This window comes from Podarcis pityusensis (genome assembly GCF_964106645.2).
Source record: "Podarcis pityusensis genome assembly, chromosome: 15".
NCBI lineage: Eukaryota > Metazoa > Chordata > Lepidosauria > Squamata > Lacertidae > Podarcis > Podarcis pityusensis.
The window spans coordinates 38,074,651-38,093,971 of NC_138040.1; the positions used below are offsets into that span (position 1 = coordinate 38,074,651).

Here is a 19,321-nt window from a genome sequence, read left to right on the forward strand (position 1 = left end):
AGTATCCAGAACTTTAGAGGACCCAGAAGGGGGACATGTGGCAACAGAGAAGAATGGAGCTGCTGCTGTTCCAGAGCATCTGCTGCCTGAGGCAGCTGCCTCCTCATGCCCAATGATAGGGCTGGCGCTACCTGCAGCCCTCCAGAACTGCAACTCCCATCAGCCCCAGCTAGCATGGCCAGTGATCAAGATGGTGGCAGTTTTAGTCCAGAAGCATCTGGAGGGCCACATGTCGGCTAGTCCTGCTCTTAGAAAAGGGAGCTGCTTTTTAATTAATTTATTTTATTAATAAATGTGTTTGTTTTGCCCTCCCCCTTGATTGATGCTTGGGTTTTAGTTTTGTTTCTGGGAGGGGTGCACATATTTTCTGAAGTTTATAAAAATGTTCCTCTCGCCAGCTCCATACCCAAAAAAGCTAAATTCCAGTGATGAATATCCATGACCCCAAATATCCAGGAGGAAGGCATGGCGACTTACCTGCTGCAATCAAAATGTAAGGGTCTCCTAGCAAGGTCAACAGCGGAGTCCCTTTTGTACTCTGGAAGACACACAGAAAAAGGTAGATTTTATTTTTTGCAATAATTCTAAAACAATTAAGAAACTAATAAGTGTATGTTGTACCTACCTCAGGCGAAATCTTTGATGGATGTAAGATACAAAGCTGTAAAGCTAACACAGAAATATTGTTACTGGCTTGCTTTTCTTGGAATGTCATTTCAACTTTGCTCTTAATGGTGATGCTTCCTCTCTTTCAATTTATTGCTTCACTCACTCCCCACAAATCCTGGGAACTGTGGTTTACCCTTCACAAGAGTTACAATTCCCAGCATACTTATCAAACTACAGTTCCCAAGATTCTCTGCAGGGGCAAAAGTCATGGGAGTTAAATGTATGGTGAGGCTGTGATCTCGCCTCTCATTTGGCTTTGGAGCTTGGGCGGTCAAATCCTAAGCAAATTTATCCAGAAATAAGTCCCACTATGTTTAGTGATATTTACTTCAAGGGAAATATATTCATCTCTTCCAAGCTAAGCAGTTGGCTCCTTACCTCTCTCGCCCTGACCTAGCCACTGTGATCCATGCGACGGTCACCTCCAGACTTGATTATTGTAACTCACACTACATGGGGCTGCCCTTGAGACTGAAGCAGAAACTCCAGCGGGTGCAGAATGCTGCGGCGAGACTCCTTACGGGGTCCTCGCTGCGGGATCACATTCACCCGGTGCTATACCAGCTGCACTGGCTCTCGGTGGAGTAAAGGATTAGGTTTAAGGTGCTGGTTTTAACCTTTAAAGCCCTATACGGCCTAGGACCCTTGTACCTACATGACCGCCTCTCCTGGTATGTCCCACGGAGGACCTTACGGTCTTCAAACAAAAACATCTTGGAGGTCTCGGGCCACAGGGAGGTTAGGCTGGCCTCAACCAGAGCCAGGGCTTTTTCGGCTGTGGCCCCAATCTGGTGGAACACTGTCACAAGAGACAAGGGTCCTGCGGGACTTGACATCTTTCCACAGGGCCTGCACCAGGCCTTTGGCCAAGGCACAGTCTGACCCCCCTCCTTTGGTAATCCTCATAGAACTCTAGCCCAATGGTTGCCATTAATTTGATTCTGAACTGATTTTAGAATGAATTGATTGTAGAATGCTGTGTTACTTTTACTGTTGGTAGCCGCTCTGAGCCCGGCTTCAGCTGGGGAGGGTGGGATATAAATAAATTTTTATTATTATTATTGAAGGACTGCAGCCTGATGAGATCCCATCCACAACATGCACTTAAGGAACATTTAAAGCATTTGACTTCCCCCAAAGAATCCTGGGACCAATAGTGTATTCCTCATAAAAGTAAAGGTAAAGGACACAGGCGGCGCTGTGGTCTAAACCACTGAGCCTTTGGGCTTGCCAATCAGAAGGTTGGGGTTTGAAACCATAAAACAGGATGAGCTCCTGTTGCTCTGTCCCAGCTCCTGCCAAACTAGCAGTTTGAAAGCACACCAGTGCAAGGAGATAAATAGGCACCACTGTGGCGGGAAGGTAAACGGTGTGCGCTCTGGCTTCCGTCACGGTGTTCCGTTGTGACAGAAGCAGTTTACTCATGCTGCCCACATGACCCGGAAAATTGTCTGTGAACGAACACAGGCTCTCTTGGCCTGAAAGCGAGATGAGCGCCGCATCCCCATAGTCACCTTTGACTGGACTTAACTGTCCAGGGGTCCTTTACCTTTTTACCCCTCATAGAACTATAATTCCCAGCACACTTAAAAACTACAGTTCCCAGGGTTCTTTTGAATAAGCCATGTAATTTAACTGTGTGTTAAATGGACTTTAAATGTATGGTGTGGATATTTGTAGCTCACCTTGCCTCAGCCATGCAATTGTCTTGATCCTGCCACTAGTTGTGTCATCATGGTAGGGTATCCATGCCCCTGCACACCAGAATGAGCATGGGGAGGGGGGTCCTCAAATACATCACAGCTGGCTCAACACATTTTGAAGGGAGTCCTGCCCCACACATGCCTTGTAAGACCATTAAGTCCAGAGCCTAAATTTGCCAAACTGCCCCACTGCATGACACCCCAGAGAGCTACTCACCTCCATCCAAAAGAGCTAAGAATGCCAAGATCATAAAAGGAGATGATTTCCCAACAAATTCATACATGACACTTCCAAAAGGAGCACCGACTGCAAGGAAAACAGTGATGATCAGTGCTCCATCAGTGTTGGAAAAAGCAACCATAGAAACAGAAAGAGGTTTATAGCAGTGGGGAACCCTTCTCACCCCCAAGGGCAGCATTCAATTGAAATATTGAATTGAAATACTTTATTGTCACTTGTAAAACTTGTATACAGTGAGATTACACGAGGACCCCCCACTCAGACCTCTTAGTCTTAATTAACCTCGTTTACTGACGCACACCCACCAAACCTGAAAGTCAGTTGCCCTGTTGTTATATTTTCATTCAGCAGCCTAACAGCCCATGGACAGAAGCTGCTCTTTACCCTGTTGGTGCGACTAATCGTGCTTCTATATCTTCTGCTTGAGGGCAGGAGATCAAGAAAGTGCCGGCTAGGGTGTGAATCATCCCTGAGAATTTTCCTCACTCTCCTGAGGCAACGTTCTTCTGCTATTTCATCCAGCGGATTCACAGGACAGCCCATAATATCTTGTGCTGTATTCACCACCCTCTGTAGGCACTTCCTATCAGATGATGTCAAACCAGCATACCACACTGTGATGCAGTATGAAAGGACACCTTCTATTGTTGACCGGTAGAAGGAGATCATCAAATGTTGATTGACATCGTTCTTCCGCAATACTCTGAGGAGATGGAGTCTCTGTTGGGCTTTCTTAACCACCTGGGTTGTATTTATTTTCCAAGTAAGGTCTTTGTGGAGTGTGGTGGTCTTCACTGAGATAAACTCCATTCCTCAAGTGGCCAGTAGCCAGCAGAGCCAGAGGAAAACTGGGTGAAGCAGGAAATGTGAATGTTGGCATTGTACAGTAGGCTAGTTTCTACGCAGAAGCAAACACCGCGCTCTGCCCTCCATGCAGATCAAAGGTAGAGGCATGAGCCGAGTTCAAGAACACATTTCAGCCAGGCAAAACTGCCAAAAAGGGGCATGAAACAGGGGCAATGGGAGCAATGGGAGCAATGGGGAGCAATGGGAGCTCACCCCGTCACAAGGATTCGAACCACCGACCTTCTGATCGGCAAGTCCTAGGCTCTGTGCGGTTTAACCCACAGCACCACCCGCGTCCCTTCAGAATGAAGGTAGTTCGCTTCAATGGAGTGGAGGGGAGAGAGGTTGCTAGCAGGATTGGACAAATCATTTTTATTCTTTATGATCTCCCATTTATTAATACTGTTACTGTTCATACAGAGGCATCAGTGCACATTTACACATTCTTACAGTGTTTCATACAGCCCCCTGCCCCAAGACGTATCCCTGCGCCCAAGAAGCCTTGAGCATGAATTGGGGAAGACAAGAGGAAGAAGAGGAGGAGGAAGAGGAGGAGGAGGAAGCAGGTACTGTAAGGTGAGCAGACTGTGAGTCTATCGTTGAGACAGAGAGGAGGGGAAAGTGGGGAGATAATCGGCTAGTTTAAGCCCCTGAGAGCTTATGGCACCATGGAGATTTGGAACTCCCTGCTTCTTGACATACTGTAAGGCAGACACCTTCACTAGACTCTTTTCATTACCTGCTAAAAACAATTTTGTTTAGGCAAGCCTGTTCAGACGAGTAGAATGTTGACATGCTTTTTAATTTGGCTTTTTGCTTATCGTTGATTTTTATTGTTTATAACAGTTTAAATACTGAAGTTGTTTTTACCTCTGTGTGTTTTCATCTCATGATTGTGTTGTTTTATTCTTTCTGTAAACCGCTTTGAGGTTTTTATTGCCATCAAGCAGAATACTGTATACAATTTGTGACATAACTAAACAACCTGCCTGGATCTAAGTGGGCATCACAAATTAGAAATCGTGGTTCAGGGGACCACAGGAATGTGATACTTAGCAGCAGGCTAGTGGATAAACACAGCGCAGTGGACAGTGTGTGTTGGGCTCGGGTGATGAAGACTCAGAAATGAGGAGGAGGCTCATTCTTTAGCCCAGCAGAGGTAGTTGGACTAAAGTCCTGATCATCCTTCATCATTGGCCATGCTGGCTGAGGCTGATGGGAGTTGGAGTCCAGCAATGCCTGATGGGTCCCAGGTCTAATTAGACGGGATAATGGAAGCTGAGCAAAGGAAAGACTGAAGCAGTATAGAGAGGCAATCCACCAGCATAAGTTCTGACGTTTCTACCTGTTTGCTGTGGATGTGAAGGATTACTCACCCAGCACTCCCAAAGCCAGGCCCCCCAAGGCTATTCCCATGGCATTTCCCCTCTCGTAGTCATCCGTGTACACACTTGCTAGCATCCCCAGACCTGCAAACAGAGAGAATAAAGCCACTGTGGTGAAGTGGTAAGCGTGTTGGGCCACAACTTAGGAGCCCAGGGTTCAAATCTCCACTCATCTGTGAAGCTCCCTGTGTGACCTTGGGCCAATCCTCGTCTCTCAGTCTAACCTACCTCACAGGATTGTTTTGAGGGCAAAAAGGGAAGCAGGAGAGCTATGTTTGAGCTCCTTGGAGGAAAGATGGGCTATAGGTAGTGAAGAAATAAGTTTTGAGTGTCATTCTGGACTCCTCATTTAGTAGCACAGGAGGCTGCCTTACAGAGTGCAAGGTCATTGGTCTATCTGATAGACTATCTGGCAAGTGGGCAGTAGCGTCCGTTGGGGGTGCAGGAGGCAAGGAATCCAGCAGCGGGTAGAGCCAAAGTCAAGGGAAGCTCTTTGTAGTTTTGTCCCATCATCCATACTGAGCTCTACAAGGGCAACTCTGAGATTAAGGAGAAGGAAGCTCTCAACCAGAGGTGTGATGGCAGGAAGATGGGTTCTGGTTGAAGGTTGACAGGTTAGTGGGGCAGTGCCCTTTCCCCCCTAATGGACCAGCATCCACTGGTACCAGCTCTTTAGGGTTTTAGACAGGGTCCTAGTCCTACCCGAAGATGCCAGGGAGAGAACCTGATACCTTTTCCACACAACGCATGTGTTACAGCCCCTCCTCTATGGTGTACCTTCTAAAGTAAAAAGAAAAGGTAAAGGAACCCTGGACGGTTATGTCCAGTCAAAGGCGATTATGGGGTTGCGGGGCTCATCTCGCTTTCAGGCAGAGGGAGTCGGCGTTTGTCCACAGACAGCTTTCCACGTCATGTGGCCAGCATGACTAAACCGCTTCTGGTGCAATGGAACACCGTGATGGTAACCTGAATGCATGGAAACACCGTTTACCTTCCCACTACAGCTGTACCTATTTATCTACTTGCACTGGTGTGCTTTCACACTGCTAGTTTGGCAGGAACTGGGACAGAGAAACGGGAGCTCACCCTGTTGCGGGGATTCTACCTGCTGACCTTCCAACTGGCAAGCCCAAGAGACTCAGTGGTTTAGACCACAGCGCCACCCTCTCCAGGTAGCATGTAGCTACAGCTGCAGCCCCTCCTCTAAGGTGCACCCTCTATGCAAACAGGGACTGGGCTGGTGTCTGCTGGCACCCCAGGATATAATCGTAGCAGCACTGCTGGTAAGACTTGCCCACATATTTACCTGCAACAGACGAACAGGCAGAGCCAACGCCTTGGAGCGCTCGGGCGATGAACAGCAAAGTGTAGGTACTCGAGAACGCAAACACTAAGAGAAGGAAATAGATGTGCCCAGTTGTAACAGTGGCATAGTCAGGTTATTGGTTTGATGTTTGTGAAGTGCTTTAAACCCTCTGCAGCAGAGATGGGGAACATTCTCTCAAGGCCCGCATTCTCTTCCCAGCAACTTTCTGATGGCCATGTGCCTGTGTTGGGCGGGGCCAGAGACAAAAGTGGGCGGAGCATGTAATCTGAGGGAAGTTCTGAGGGCCAGACAAACAGGCTTGGAGGACCATGTTTGGCCCCTTGGCTTGAGGTTCCCCAGCCCTGCCCCATGATATTGCTGCTTCAGTTATTGCTATTGCATCTTATTTGTAGTCTATGTTGAGAATCCCAGGCTGAAAAGGAGGAATGTACAGTGGTACCTTGGGTTACTAACGCTTCAGGTTACAGACTCCGCTAACCCAGAAATAGTACCTCGGGTTAAGAATTTTACTTCAAGATGAGAACAGAAATCGCACGGCAGCGGGAGGCCCCATTAGCTAAAGTGGTACCTCAGGTTAAGAACAGTTTCAGGTTAAGAATGGACCTCCGGAACGAGTTAAGTTCTTAACCAGAGGTACCACTGTAATTATAACAGCAGCAGTTATCAATACCTCTAATTCCTTCAGCCCTCCAGATGTCGCTGAACTACAACTCCTGTCAACACCAGCAAGCATTGACAAAGGTGAGGGATGATGGGAGTTGTAGTTCATGAACACCTGGAGGGCCCAAGATTCCCCACGCCTGCTCTAATAGCAAACACAGATGGTGAGTGCTGACAGGATTTGAGCCAAAATAGGGCTTGAGAAACAAGAGAGCTGTGGTTTGCAGAAGTACAACAAACATATATAAGAATGTAAATGTCTAAGGGAAGACTGAGAAATAAAACAGCCCAGTGGTGTAGCGTGGGGGATGCAGGGGGGGCCGGCCGCACCGGGTGCAACATCTGGGGGGGGCGCGCTCGCACGCGCAGCTCTCTGCCCCTACCTAGCTCACTCACTCTCTCTCAGCGCTGTCACAGATTTCGCAAAAATTTCGCTATTGTCACACGGATCCTCCTCCTAGCCAATCAGGAAGTGGGATCCACTTCCTCATTGGCCGAAAGGCGAATGCATGCAATTGGCTGAGCTGCCGAGCAGGAGGCGGGAGGACTCGAGGAGACGTGGGGAACTGAGTAGAAGCCGCCGCTGCAGGTAAGTCTCTCTGCACTGAAAGGAAAGTCGGCCAACTGGTGCCAAAGAAGGATGGAACCTTTTTTATGTATGCCACAACAGCAGCAAGAATACTCATTGCAAAGTATTGGAAGACACAAGATCTACCCACTCTGGAAGAATGGTAGATGAAGGTGATTGACTATATGGAACTGGCGGAAATGACTGGCAGAATCCGAGACCAGGGAGAAGAGTCGGTGGAAGAAGATTGGAAGAAATTTAAAGATTATTTACAGAAATATTGTAAAATTAATGAATGTTAGAATGATGTTGGATAGAAATTAAATGGTTTTTAGCTGAAATATTATAAGGGAATATGAAAAATGGATTACTAACAGGTAAAAATTTAATGTTACAATACTTTAAGATTAAAGATTAGGATAGACAAAGAGGGGAAGGATTTGCTGAACCAACAAACTGAACTGGAATACAAAAAAGGGAGGTGTGAGGAGGTCCGGGAAACAAGCTAATGAAAAATAAGTAATGGAAAGATTGACTTGTTTTTAACTATTTTTATTTTGTATTTTTCTTTTTTCTGTTTCTATTTTGTAATATTTTGAAAACCTTAATAAATATCTTATAAAAAAAAAGAAAGGGGGCACACTGGTCATTCTGCATGTTGAGCTGACAAGATGGATTGAAGTTTGGTTGGTTCAACAGTGATTTCGATCCATATGTAGCTGCTCCAGCTCAACATAAGTTGATGTAAGCCAGTGAGTCTAGCAACCTTTAATTAATTTTTTTTTTTTTTTGCTGAAAGAGTAAGGCAATAGGCATGAAGGTGAATAAACATTATGTTAAGAGTAAAGAAATGGTTATACAATGAAGGGGTGCTAAAAGTGCAGCAAGGCAAGAAAGTGATTTTCTTTTTTTTCTTTTTTTAGAATTTTAGCAGAATACTACACCTATATCATGCCATACAAAAAAGAATCTGGTGCACAAGGCAGATGTGAGATGGTGCACAAGGCAGATGTCCATTGAGAGAGACTTTAATGTAGATTTCAATTCCGTTGTTGAAAAATTTGCGTTAATTAAAAGCAGGTGAATTTAAATTAATCTGTATATACAGATTGATATCTTGCACTTCTATTAAAGAATTACAATTAGAGGTACAGGATTGAGGAAGTTGGCTCCATCTAGCCCAGTCTTGGATCATCTCCAGGGTATGGTTCCATTTTGATGTTTAGTTTTTGTTCTTGATATTTTTTGTCGTTTACGATGGTTGTGAGACGGCATATAATAGCATGGCCCATGCTAGGTTACTACATTTGTAAATTTGTATTCATAGACCTGCTGAAAATGTGGAGAATGTGTAATGCATGTTCGCACTCAATAAAGTGTTTGAAAATAAACTTGTATTTAGATGCATTTTACTTTAATTACATCAGTGTTTTCATAACAAACAATACATGTGCTTAGGGGGTAAGGGTTTCTTTAACTAATCTAGTGGAAGAGACTCGAGTGCTAAAATCCACGGGTTAGGGGGCGCAAATTACTTGCCTTGCCCCGGGTGCCGACAACCCACGCTACGCCACTGAAACAGCCCAATGAGGACTGGTGGGAAGGGAGGAGGAGAATGGAATATTCTGGAGGATGGCATGGCAGGTGAGTCGATGACCTCCACTTGCAGCATTCTGATTATGGGGTGAGCATGAGAATAAATACTGCAGCATTTTGTTACAGGCCTGACTTGTAATAAAGGTTGCAATGTTCTGTAGATTAATTGGTCAGTTTAAAAACTTTTAATCCACGAAAAAGGTGCCCTGATTAATTCAGGCAGCTATTTTTTATTATTTAAAAATGCTTTTAACACACAAGCTTATAAAATCTGCAGATGCCAAATAACATCACAAAAGAGGTATTTCTCCCCCTTTTCCTCACATAGTAGAAAATGCTTTTTTCCTACATGGATGCCCACTAGAACACACGTGTGGATCCTCTAAGAACAGTAACAACAAAAAGCACCCTGCTTGCTTAAAAAAATATTACTTTTACTCATAGGCAAATTTCACAATCTCGTAGACAAGATTGTTGGCTATTTGCAGTATGGTAGCGCTGCAGAGAGCTTGCTGGGGACACCATGCATTAAAAAGGGACTCAAAAAGTAACTTAAACAAGGTTTTAATAAGAAAAACAAAAACTCCTTATACACTAAATACATCAACAAACCAACATGACCCAACCACCAACCCATCCCCCAGGGTAATGGGAGAGCTAGGTGCTGCTCCTTATATACTACACCCAATTGCCAACACAGCTTAATCAATACAACTCAGCAGCACCGGCTATGTTTCACAGCCGTAAACTGGGTCTCGTTATCTTGCTCTGGCCCCTTAAAGACATACACATCGGGTGGAACAGTGATGAACCTTTACATTTAAAGAAACCATTCAACAAAGATACCTGAAGGCCAGGTATGAGGTGCAGGATACTTACAAAGGGTGGAGAGGAACATGATGACAAATCCAAGAAACATGGGGATATGGTATCCTATCCTGCAGGGAGAGAAGACATAAGGGTTTGCACTCACTGTTAAGCACACACTTATTCCCCAGACCAGAGAATGTGTCTGTGGAATGGGTTCTGTTTGCAGAATCCTTTGTCCAGAGAAGGTCCACCTCTTTCTGACTTGGCCATCCTTTTGGCACTGAGCAGTTGGGCAGCACCACTGACTGGATATTTTTACTCTATGTCTTTCACAGAGTTAAAAAGCAACACGATAGTATAGAATTATACATGGTATGGAAACTGGGTAGAGAAGAGTTTTCTCCTTCTCTCACAGCACTAGAACTTGTAGGCATCCAATGAAGATGATTGCTGGCAGATTCAGGACAGGCAAAAGAAAGTTCTTCACAAAGCGTATACAGTGGTACCTTGGTTCTCAAAACGCCTTGGTACTCAAACAACTTGGAACTGCAAACCCGGAAGTAAGTGTTCTGGTCTGCGAAATTTTTTTGGAAGCCGAACATGCTCCATTTTGAGCGTTACGCTTCTGATTCGAGTGCCACACTTCCATTTTGAGTGTTAGGCTGCAGTCTGTCTGTTTTTGCTGTTTATTTTGCGTTTTTGTTTTTGTGACTGTGTGGAACCAGTTCAGCTACTGATTGATTGATTGATTGATTGATTGTGTGACTGCAGTACATTGTTTATTGCTTTCATTTTATGGCTCAATGGTCTCATTAAATAGTAAAATCCATGTTACAAATCTGTTTTAGGGGTTGTTTTTAAAAGTTTGGAACAGATTAATCCATTTTGCATTACTTTCTAAAATAAAGCGCGCCTTGGTTTTGGAACACTTTGGTTTTGGAACGGACTTCCGGAACGGATTGAGAACCAAGGTACCACTGTAGTTAAGCTATGGAATTCACTCTTGCAGGAAGCAGTGATGGCCACAACTTGGAGGGCTTTAAAAAAGGATTAGGCAGGAGACTTCCAGGGTGGCGCCTTCGGCAATGGCGGACTCCCTCTGAACTGGAGGGACCAGCTCCGCGCGAAACGGGTCTTTTCCACTACGGCGAAGCGGGGACCCTTCTAGAAATCACAGGCGGATGAAGCCTGTGACCGTGGGACTCGGCGGGCACCCTTAGCGCCCCCCCAACCCGCAAAGGAACCCACTAACGGGCTCCGAAGCGAAGAGGGGGAAGTGGCGCGGTGCTGAGAGTCAACTGCTTTTTCCATGGAGCGAAGCCGCATAGCTGTTGCCAGAGAGTGCTGCCTTTTTCCTGGGACAATCTGGCATCTAAAATAATCACCCGTGAGTACTTAAACATTGAACAATTGGACTTTAAATAAGAACTGGCGAGCAGAAAGGAATTGGACTTAAAAATTTACCTCAATTTGGTACTGAAACGGGAAGGTCTAAACAGGAAGTCAGCCTTCCGTTTCCTTGTAGTCAGAATAAAGCGAAGACAACGTAAACTAGAGCTTAGAAAATCACTTTCAAAGGATTGGCTTTCATCATTTAAAATTGCTGAACCCCCCTTCGGAAGCAGGAGAAGAAGGGGGATCTTTTTTGGACTGTTTAAACCTGCAGAAGTGAGTCTAAAGTAAAGTAACTTTCCACCGTCCTGATCCTGGAGCGGGGTGTCAGAACTGACATTTGAAGCTCATTGACCAGAGACAAACGCTTTTGACAGATAGTTAAGAAGAGAAACATAGTGACTCCACTGTTCCCTTTGGCATTTTAAAGGAACAAATATTGACAAAATATCTTAAAAAAGAAACTTTGTTGCTATTGTCCTTAAAAGAAAGAACAACCAGAAGTTTTCCCCCTAGAGGGGGACTGTGAAACTGTAACTAATTCCAGGGAGCTTGCAGCTGCCACAGATTACAACCGTGGGAAAGGACTTGTGACCTTGCAGGACAATGTTTTCAGAAGCACTGTTGTGTTTTCTCTGTAAAATAAATGCCCTATTGGATCAGTTAAGTCAGAAGACGGATTTGATGACTAATGCGGTCAGAACTTTTGAACAGGTAGTGGGAAACTATATGGAGCCCACTCAGGAACTAAAACAGGAGTGTGCCATGACAGAACAGTTGAGAGAAGAGGATGTTGCTGAATCTTGGGCACCAGAAAGGGAGGGATTTTTGGCCCTGCAGGAATATGAGCCTTTGGATTTGACAAATGAACTTGGAAAAAACCAGATTTGGAAAGATAAAGTTTGGATTGATTTGGAAATGGGGGGTTGGACTGACCCCCCCATGCAGGGATGTTTGGACTTTCCGAGTCTGGCAATGGGCTGTCAGATGTTTGGAGCTGTGGGGGCTCTCAATTTTGGAGGGAATCTGAAACACGTCTTTAAATACCACATGGAGTCTAGTCTGGACTATGGAAAAGGGGCTGATTTGTTGAAAAGGGTGAAAAACATTACCAAGCTGGAGTTCCCACGAGTGAAAGGAAAATATGAAGAAGAGCTGCGGAAGGGACATGGAAGAGACTTGAGGGCCTCGGATATAAGATCACCAGGTTAATGTGCTAGATCAATGGGATAAAAAGGACTGACAAAACCCAGGACAAGGAGGAAGGGACGCTGGATGAAGATTGGATTGTTCTTATTTCTTTTTTTATCATTAGGATTGTTTTATAAAATTGATGAATGTTAGAAAAATGTTGAAATGAAATTACTTGGCTCTTGTAAAAATGTTTAAAGAATTAGGTAAGAATGTTATGGGTTATGAGAAGTTGGTAAAAATAAGATTTAAGTTTTAAGCTTTAAGGTTTTCTATAAGATAAGATGAAAATAGATTAAGGTAATGTAATGACAGAATACTATGAATTATGGAAAGGATTTGCTGTGATAACTATTAATTAGGATACAAGAAAAGGGAGGAGGAGGAGGTCAAAGAAAGAAGGTAATGAAAGTGGAGAATTTGAAAATGATGGTCATATTTTTTCTTTTTCTTTTTCTGTTTTGTCTGTTTTTTGTAATTTTAATTTTTTTCCCCAATAAATATCATTAAAAAAAAAAAAGGATTAGGCAAATTCGTGGAGGATAAAGCTATCAGTAGCTACAAGGCAGGTCTCTGTGCTCTGTCCCCACAGTAAGAGGCAGTCATGCTTCTGGAAACCTTAGGAGGGAATAATTCTCTTCTGTTCAGGTTCTACAGGTCAGTTGGCTGCTTCTAGAACAGGATGCTGGACAAAAAGTGGGCCACTGGCCTGATCCAGCAGGCTCTTACGTTCATAGGTTAATGTCTATTCATTACAGAATTTTATTTTGCAGTCACATCCACATCATGCATCCACAAAGCACACGATAATCCTGGGAACTGTAGTTTGCTAAGGGTGCTGGGAAATGTAGCTTTGTGAGGGCTAAACTACTGTCCCAATAATTCTTTGAGAAAATTTAATAATATAATATAATAGTAATAATAGTAATAATGATAGAAGTAAAAAAGGTAAAGATAAAGGACCCCTGACAGTTAAGTCCAGTTGCAGACGACTCTGGGGTTGCGGTGCTCATCTCACATTACAGGCCAAGGGAGCCAGGATTTGTCTGCAGACAGTTTTTCTGGGTCATGTGGCCAGCAAGACTAATCTGCTTCTGGCACAATGGAATACCGAAACCAGAGCAGCGCACTGAAACGCCGTTTACCTTCCCACCAGAGCGGTACCTATTTATCTACTTGCATTTTGGGGCATGCCTTTGAACTGCTAGGTTGGCAGGAGCTGGGACCGAGCAACGGGAGTTCACCCTGTCACGGGGTTTCGAACCTCCGACCTTCTGATCGGCAAGCCCAAGAGGCTCAGTGGTTTAGACCACAGTGCCACCCACGTCTCATGATAGAAGTAGTAGTAGTTAAAAATGCATAAATATTTTTGTTTTAAAGAAAGAAAAGAACTCTGGAGCAAGAAAATAATCAGAATAGCTCTTCAATTTACTGTGAATTGCAAACAATGTATTGTTTAAGGTAACTTCAATAAATGAACAGAATAATAATAATAATAATAATAATAATAATAATAATAATAATACATGTGCTTTAAATCAGGGGCGGAGGAAGGGGGTGCGGGCTGCCCCAGGTGTCACCACCGAGGGGGGTGACAAGATGCTGGGCGACATTCACCACGGGGCCTGCGGCATGCCCCAGCCACACGTCTCTCCTGGGAGTGATGCAGTGGCTTGGGCGCCCGCAGGCTCCGTGCTGCCACAGACAGTCCGCCTGCTGCTTCCCCCTCAGCTGTAGGGCGGCTGGGTGGGAGGACGCAGGCAGACTCCTCAGAGGCCCCACTGAGCATCCTGCCCCTATGGGTGGCTCGCCCCGCCCCTGGCCGCGCCGCCCAAGGCACTCAAGCGGCTTCCTCTGCTACTGCTTTAAATGTATGTTGTGGGTGTGACCGTCTTCTTAAGTGCTTTGGGAATTTTATTGTGGCAAATGATTCATGTATTAAGTAAACCTGCAATGAGAAGTGCACTCCGTCTACCCTCAAAGAGCCCACCAGTGCTGACACCTGCCATGTCTCTCCCTTAGATGAGGCAACAGGTACCACTGAATATTTCCCAGAATGCCCCAAAATGCCCAGCACAGTGCCACTCTATGATATTGCAGAAAATTTAAATGGAGCCCGGACTGATAGTTTGTCAGCACGCACCACAATGTTGCATACTTCGGGGCAGGGTGGAAAATTTAAAGTAGGAGCTCATAGCACCCCACTACTCCCCACCTCCTGACACTGAATAACCCAAAAGCCAGGAGCCCAGCAAATTTAGTGGGGCACCACAGAGGACATTTTGCTGAGGGAGCTCTCAGATCAGTGTGTGAAATAACTCCCTCAGCCCTCAGTGCTATAGTTTCCTTGGCACCTTTGCAATTCTGTTTGTGACAGGGAGCTGCTGTCTGTGGTTCCTTGCGTACACAAAAGTAAGGGGAATAACACCCTTTTTGGTTTTGGTTTTTTCACGAAAAAACATACCTGTTGGTTAAAGGTCCCACAAATGGGTTGACTAAGAGCTGCACCGTGGCTTTCGAGGCAAAGAGCAGCCCAACGCGAACGTTCTCTTTGGACAGAAAGTCCACCCCATCTGTACAACTGTTACTCAGCAGCAAAGTGGTCGTGGGAAGGTGAGGGACAAGATTTCTGTCTTGGGTCTCGTTTGCGTGGACCGCAGGGGGATGAGCATGAGAGTCCAAGGTGAGAACTGTGGTTTCGTCATCTGGAGAGAGCCCAGAAGCATAGGGAGCTGTCGAGGAGAGGGCAGCAGTCGTCATCGCTGTGGTCTGAAGAGAAGAGTGGTTTGCGCTTTTGTAGGTGGCAAACAGGAAGGAAGGAATGATCGGCACTGAAAGGAAGTCCATCGAGAGGTTAGATATTGCACTTCTAGTGGGCAAGACGCAAAGCAGAGCAGCCGGATAAGAAGACAGGCATGAAGCAAGCTCCTCCCATAGAGACGTCCCATTCAACCCTTCTCTCGGTCCCATCAACATCAGAAGCATGGCTGGTGGTGACCCGAGAGAGAGCCTTTCCTGTGGCTGCTCTCATATTGCAGAATTCCCTCCCAAGAGATACGAGGTGGGTTCTCTCTTTGTTATTCTCCCATTGGCAGGCTAATACCTTACTATTCAGGCCTCTGAAAACTAAGGCACAGGTGGTGCTAATGACCAGGCTTGCTGCCAGGGCAAACTGTAATTTAACGTCGATTCTAATCTGTGTTTGGATATATTTTAACTCTCGTTGTTAACTAGTTTGTTTCTGTTACTTTGTATTTTATAACGTTGTTTTTAAGTGTTGTAAGCTTCCTTGAATCAAAACTTATGAGAAAGTCTCAATACAACAACAATAATAATTGCAATATAATACAATAACCAGAGGACTGTTTGATAGGAAGCAGACATGCTGCTATTGTGACTCTAAGGGATGGGTGGGGGACCACATTCACCTCCCAGTGAGGATCAGCAATAAAACTGCTTTGCAAAGCTAAGCAGGGTACGGTGTGGTTTCAAACAGAATGAGGACCACTTATTGAGATTCCTGCATTGCAGAGGGTTGGACTAGATAACCCTCGGGCTCCCTTCCAACTCTATGATTCTAGGCAATCACTCAAGGGTCACTTGCCAGAGATAAAAGTGGGAGATTTAAATGGTGCCATCCAACTGACTGCAGGAATGGAGCCAAGTGAGCTCAATGGCCGTATTATGGGAGGGAGATTACTGGAGGAGGTCAGCTGCAAGATGCTGGCCTGGATCCAGCCCGGTCTGTCAGCATTAACACAGCTCAGAGGAGAGAGAAGACAAAGCAATGTGCCACCTACCCACAACTGTCAGCAGCATGTTGTCAACCAGCAGGGCAACAAACACAACCAGCAGCACTAACTTCCGGGATTCCCTCCCCTCCTTTAGCCAGCTCCGCGGGGCACAATCCATTGGCAACCTTGGGGAAAGCAGCGCCATCAGCTTCAAGGTGCACTTCTTCGCCTGCTTCTCGGGGCTCTCAGTCCCCAGGTAGCTGTAAGAGGGGGGAAATGTTGCAAAACCTCTATCCAAACGCTTGGGCTTCGGAAGACCAACCAGGAGGACAAGTTTCCAGTGCTCGAAAAGCACTTGCTGTATAACGGGTTTCCATGCTCATATTTATTCATCTTTCAATTTGGGGTGGTTTATTTACAAATATAAAGTAAAGGGTAAAGGGACCCCTGACCATTAGGTCCAGTCGTGATCGACTCTGGGGTTGCGGCGCTCATCTCACTTTATTGGCCAACGGAGCCGGCGTACAGCTTCCAGGTCATGTGGCCAGCATGACTAAGCCACTTCTGGCGAACCAGAGCAGCGCACGGAAACACCGTTTACCTTCCCGCCGGAACGGTACCTATTTATTTACTTGCACTTTGACGTGCTTTCAAACTGCTAGGTTGGCAGGAGCAGGGACTGAGCAACGGGAGCTCACCCCGTTGCGGGGATTCGAACTGCCGACCTTCTGATCGGCAAGTCCTAGGCTCTGTGGTTTAACGCCCTCTCCGATTGCATGCATCTGCATATCATCAGTATGCAGATGATACCCAGCTCTACCTTTCTTTCAAATCAGAACCAGTGAAGGCGGTGACAGTCCTGTGTGAGTGTCTGGAGGTGGTTGGAGGATGGATGGCGGCAAACAGATTGAGATTGAATCCTGACAAGACAGAAGTACTGTTTCTGGGGGACAGGAGGCGGGCAGGTGTGGGGGATTCCCTGGTCCTGAATGGGGTAACCGTGCCCCTGAAGGACCAGGTGCGCAGCCTGGGAGTCATTTTGGACTCACAGCTGTCCATGGAGGCACAGGTTAAATCCGTGTCCAGGGCAGCTGTGTACCAGCTCCATCTGGTACGTAGGCTGAGACCCTATCTGCCCGCGGACTGCCTCGCCAGAGTGGTGCATGCTCTGGTTATCTCCCGCTTGGACTACTGCAATGCGCTCTACGTGGGGCTACCTTTGAAGGTGACCCGGAAACTACAACTAATCCAGAATGCAGCAGCCAGACTGGTGACTGGGAGCGGCCGCCGAGACCATATAACACCGGTCTTGAAAGACCTACATTGGCTCCCAGTACGTTTCCGAGCACAATTCAAAGTGTTGGTGCTGACCTTTAAAGCCCTAAACGGCCTCGGTCCAGTATACCTGAAGGAGCGTCTCCACCTCCATCGTTCTACCCGGACACTGAGGTCCAGCACCGAGGGCCTTCTGGCGGTTCCCTCACTGCGAGAAGCCAAGTTACAGGGAACCAGGCAGAGGGCCTTCTTGGTAGTGGCGCCCTCCCTGTGGAACGCCCTCCCACCAGATGTCAAAGAGAACAACAACTACCAGACTTTTAGAAGACATCTGAAGGCAGCCCTGTTTAGGGAAGCTTTTAATGTTTGATGTAACATAGTATTTTAATATTCTTTTGGAAGCCGCCCAGAGTGGCTGGGGAAACCCAGCCAGATGGGCGGGGTATAAATAATAAATTATTATTATTATTATTATTATAACCCACAGTGCCACCCGCATCCCATTTGCAAATATAAGAGTCCATAAAAAGAGTGTCGGACTAAGTCGCATTGATTTCAAAGCCTAAACACTAGGAAACCTTTTTCAGCCTGAGGACCACATTTCCTCCTGAGCTAGCTTCTGGGGTAAAAATGGGTGGACCAATGGAAGCGAACGTTATCTTCATGCAGTAGACTGGTTTCTACACACACACACACACACACACACACACACACACTTTGCATGCAGAGAGTCCCATTCTGCATCCAGGCTAGCAAGAAGCCTTATCAGAGGAAACCTGCCAGCCAGGCAAAAATGTCAAGGAAGGTGCATAGCAGGGTCAGTGTGGGGGCATGGCCTTCAGAGAGGGGTGTGTAGCCTGGGGAAAGGACCAGACATAAAGGACTGGAGGGCTATCTTCAAAGTTTCAAGGTGTTTATTAGCTCTAGACTCGAGACAAAGCTAAACTCTACTTTCTACTACATACAATTCTCCTGGTCTTCGAAGTAAAGATGCATATGTACAGATAGATCTGCTAACACTACCGACATGCTAGCTAAAGCTGCTATATGAAACCCACAGCTTCTTTCCCCGACTCTCACAGATTCAGAGTCAGACTATGACACACAAAGAGGGCAGCCTCAGGACATGATGAAAGAGACTATTACACCCATCTCTCTACGCACAGACATATCCCCTGAACTAATGGGAGGGCAATGGCTCAGCAAGTCATGCACTCAACCTCGCTGGTGTTGCTATGGCAACCCATTGCACCTGGCACCCTTGTCTCAGAGCCTCCAGACATGGGGGATGTGCTCCTCAAGATATGAGACCAAGCACTGTGCAATTTAACCCATTGTTCACATTGCACCAACAAGGCTGCAATCCAGGGGTAGGCAGCTCTTTTGCCACCATACGGTGGATGGGCAATTGGGACTGCGGGCCAGAGGATGTGGCAGTCAGTAGCTGGTGATGGGTGGAACCTGGGCTCATTCACACATACATTCACTGGGAAGATGGGCCCAGGGAGAGAACTAAAAGGCAGAACCAAGTTTTGTGAATGTTTTCATGGGCAGAATGCACCCCCTTCCCAGTACTTTTCCATCCAAGGGGCACTGAATTGTCTGTTGAAGTGGGGGAGGAAAATATAATCAAGGAATTGGCTGTGATGGCTGGGGAGAAAGAAAGCCCAGACAGAAAAAGAAAAAGAAAAATGGCACTTGTGGTAGTAGACATGGGGAAACAAAACCAGACAAAGGTATTGTCTGTTGGGTAGTGGGTGTACACCCCAAAGCCCTGCTTAGCTGAAAGCTTTTTGAGAGTAATTAGTTGCAGTGCTATTCTCCATAGCAAACTAGTGGATTTAAAAAATCTGTTTATCTGTTTTTTCTATCTTTCTCGACAGGTAGGTAGATGTTTTATATATTTTTACATTAAAATGGAAAA

At 45.9% G+C, this 19,321-nt stretch overlaps 1 protein-coding gene across 2 annotated transcripts in view; it reads right to left on the reverse strand.

Annotated features, from left to right (window-relative positions):
- Window positions 1-19,321, reverse strand: part of SLC18A1 (solute carrier family 18 member A1) — a 45,154-nt gene that overhangs the window by 16,427 nt on the left and 9,406 nt on the right. For both annotated transcript variants that reach the window (XM_080982467.1, XM_080982468.1), the window contains exons 2-9: window positions 16,189-16,382; window positions 14,853-15,219; window positions 9,875-9,933; window positions 6,151-6,234; window positions 4,836-4,928; window positions 2,590-2,679; window positions 626-669; window positions 478-538 (exon numbers count right to left, since the gene is read on the reverse strand). In XM_080982467.1, the coding sequence (XP_080838593.1) occupies window positions 478-538; window positions 626-669; window positions 2,590-2,679; window positions 4,836-4,928; window positions 6,151-6,234; window positions 9,875-9,933; window positions 14,853-15,219; window positions 16,189-16,327 (937 nt within the window). In that variant the 5' untranslated portion in view covers window positions 16,328-16,382. The remainder of the gene's footprint in view (window positions 1-477; window positions 539-625; window positions 670-2,589; window positions 2,680-4,835; window positions 4,929-6,150; window positions 6,235-9,874; window positions 9,934-14,852; window positions 15,220-16,188; window positions 16,383-19,321) is intronic.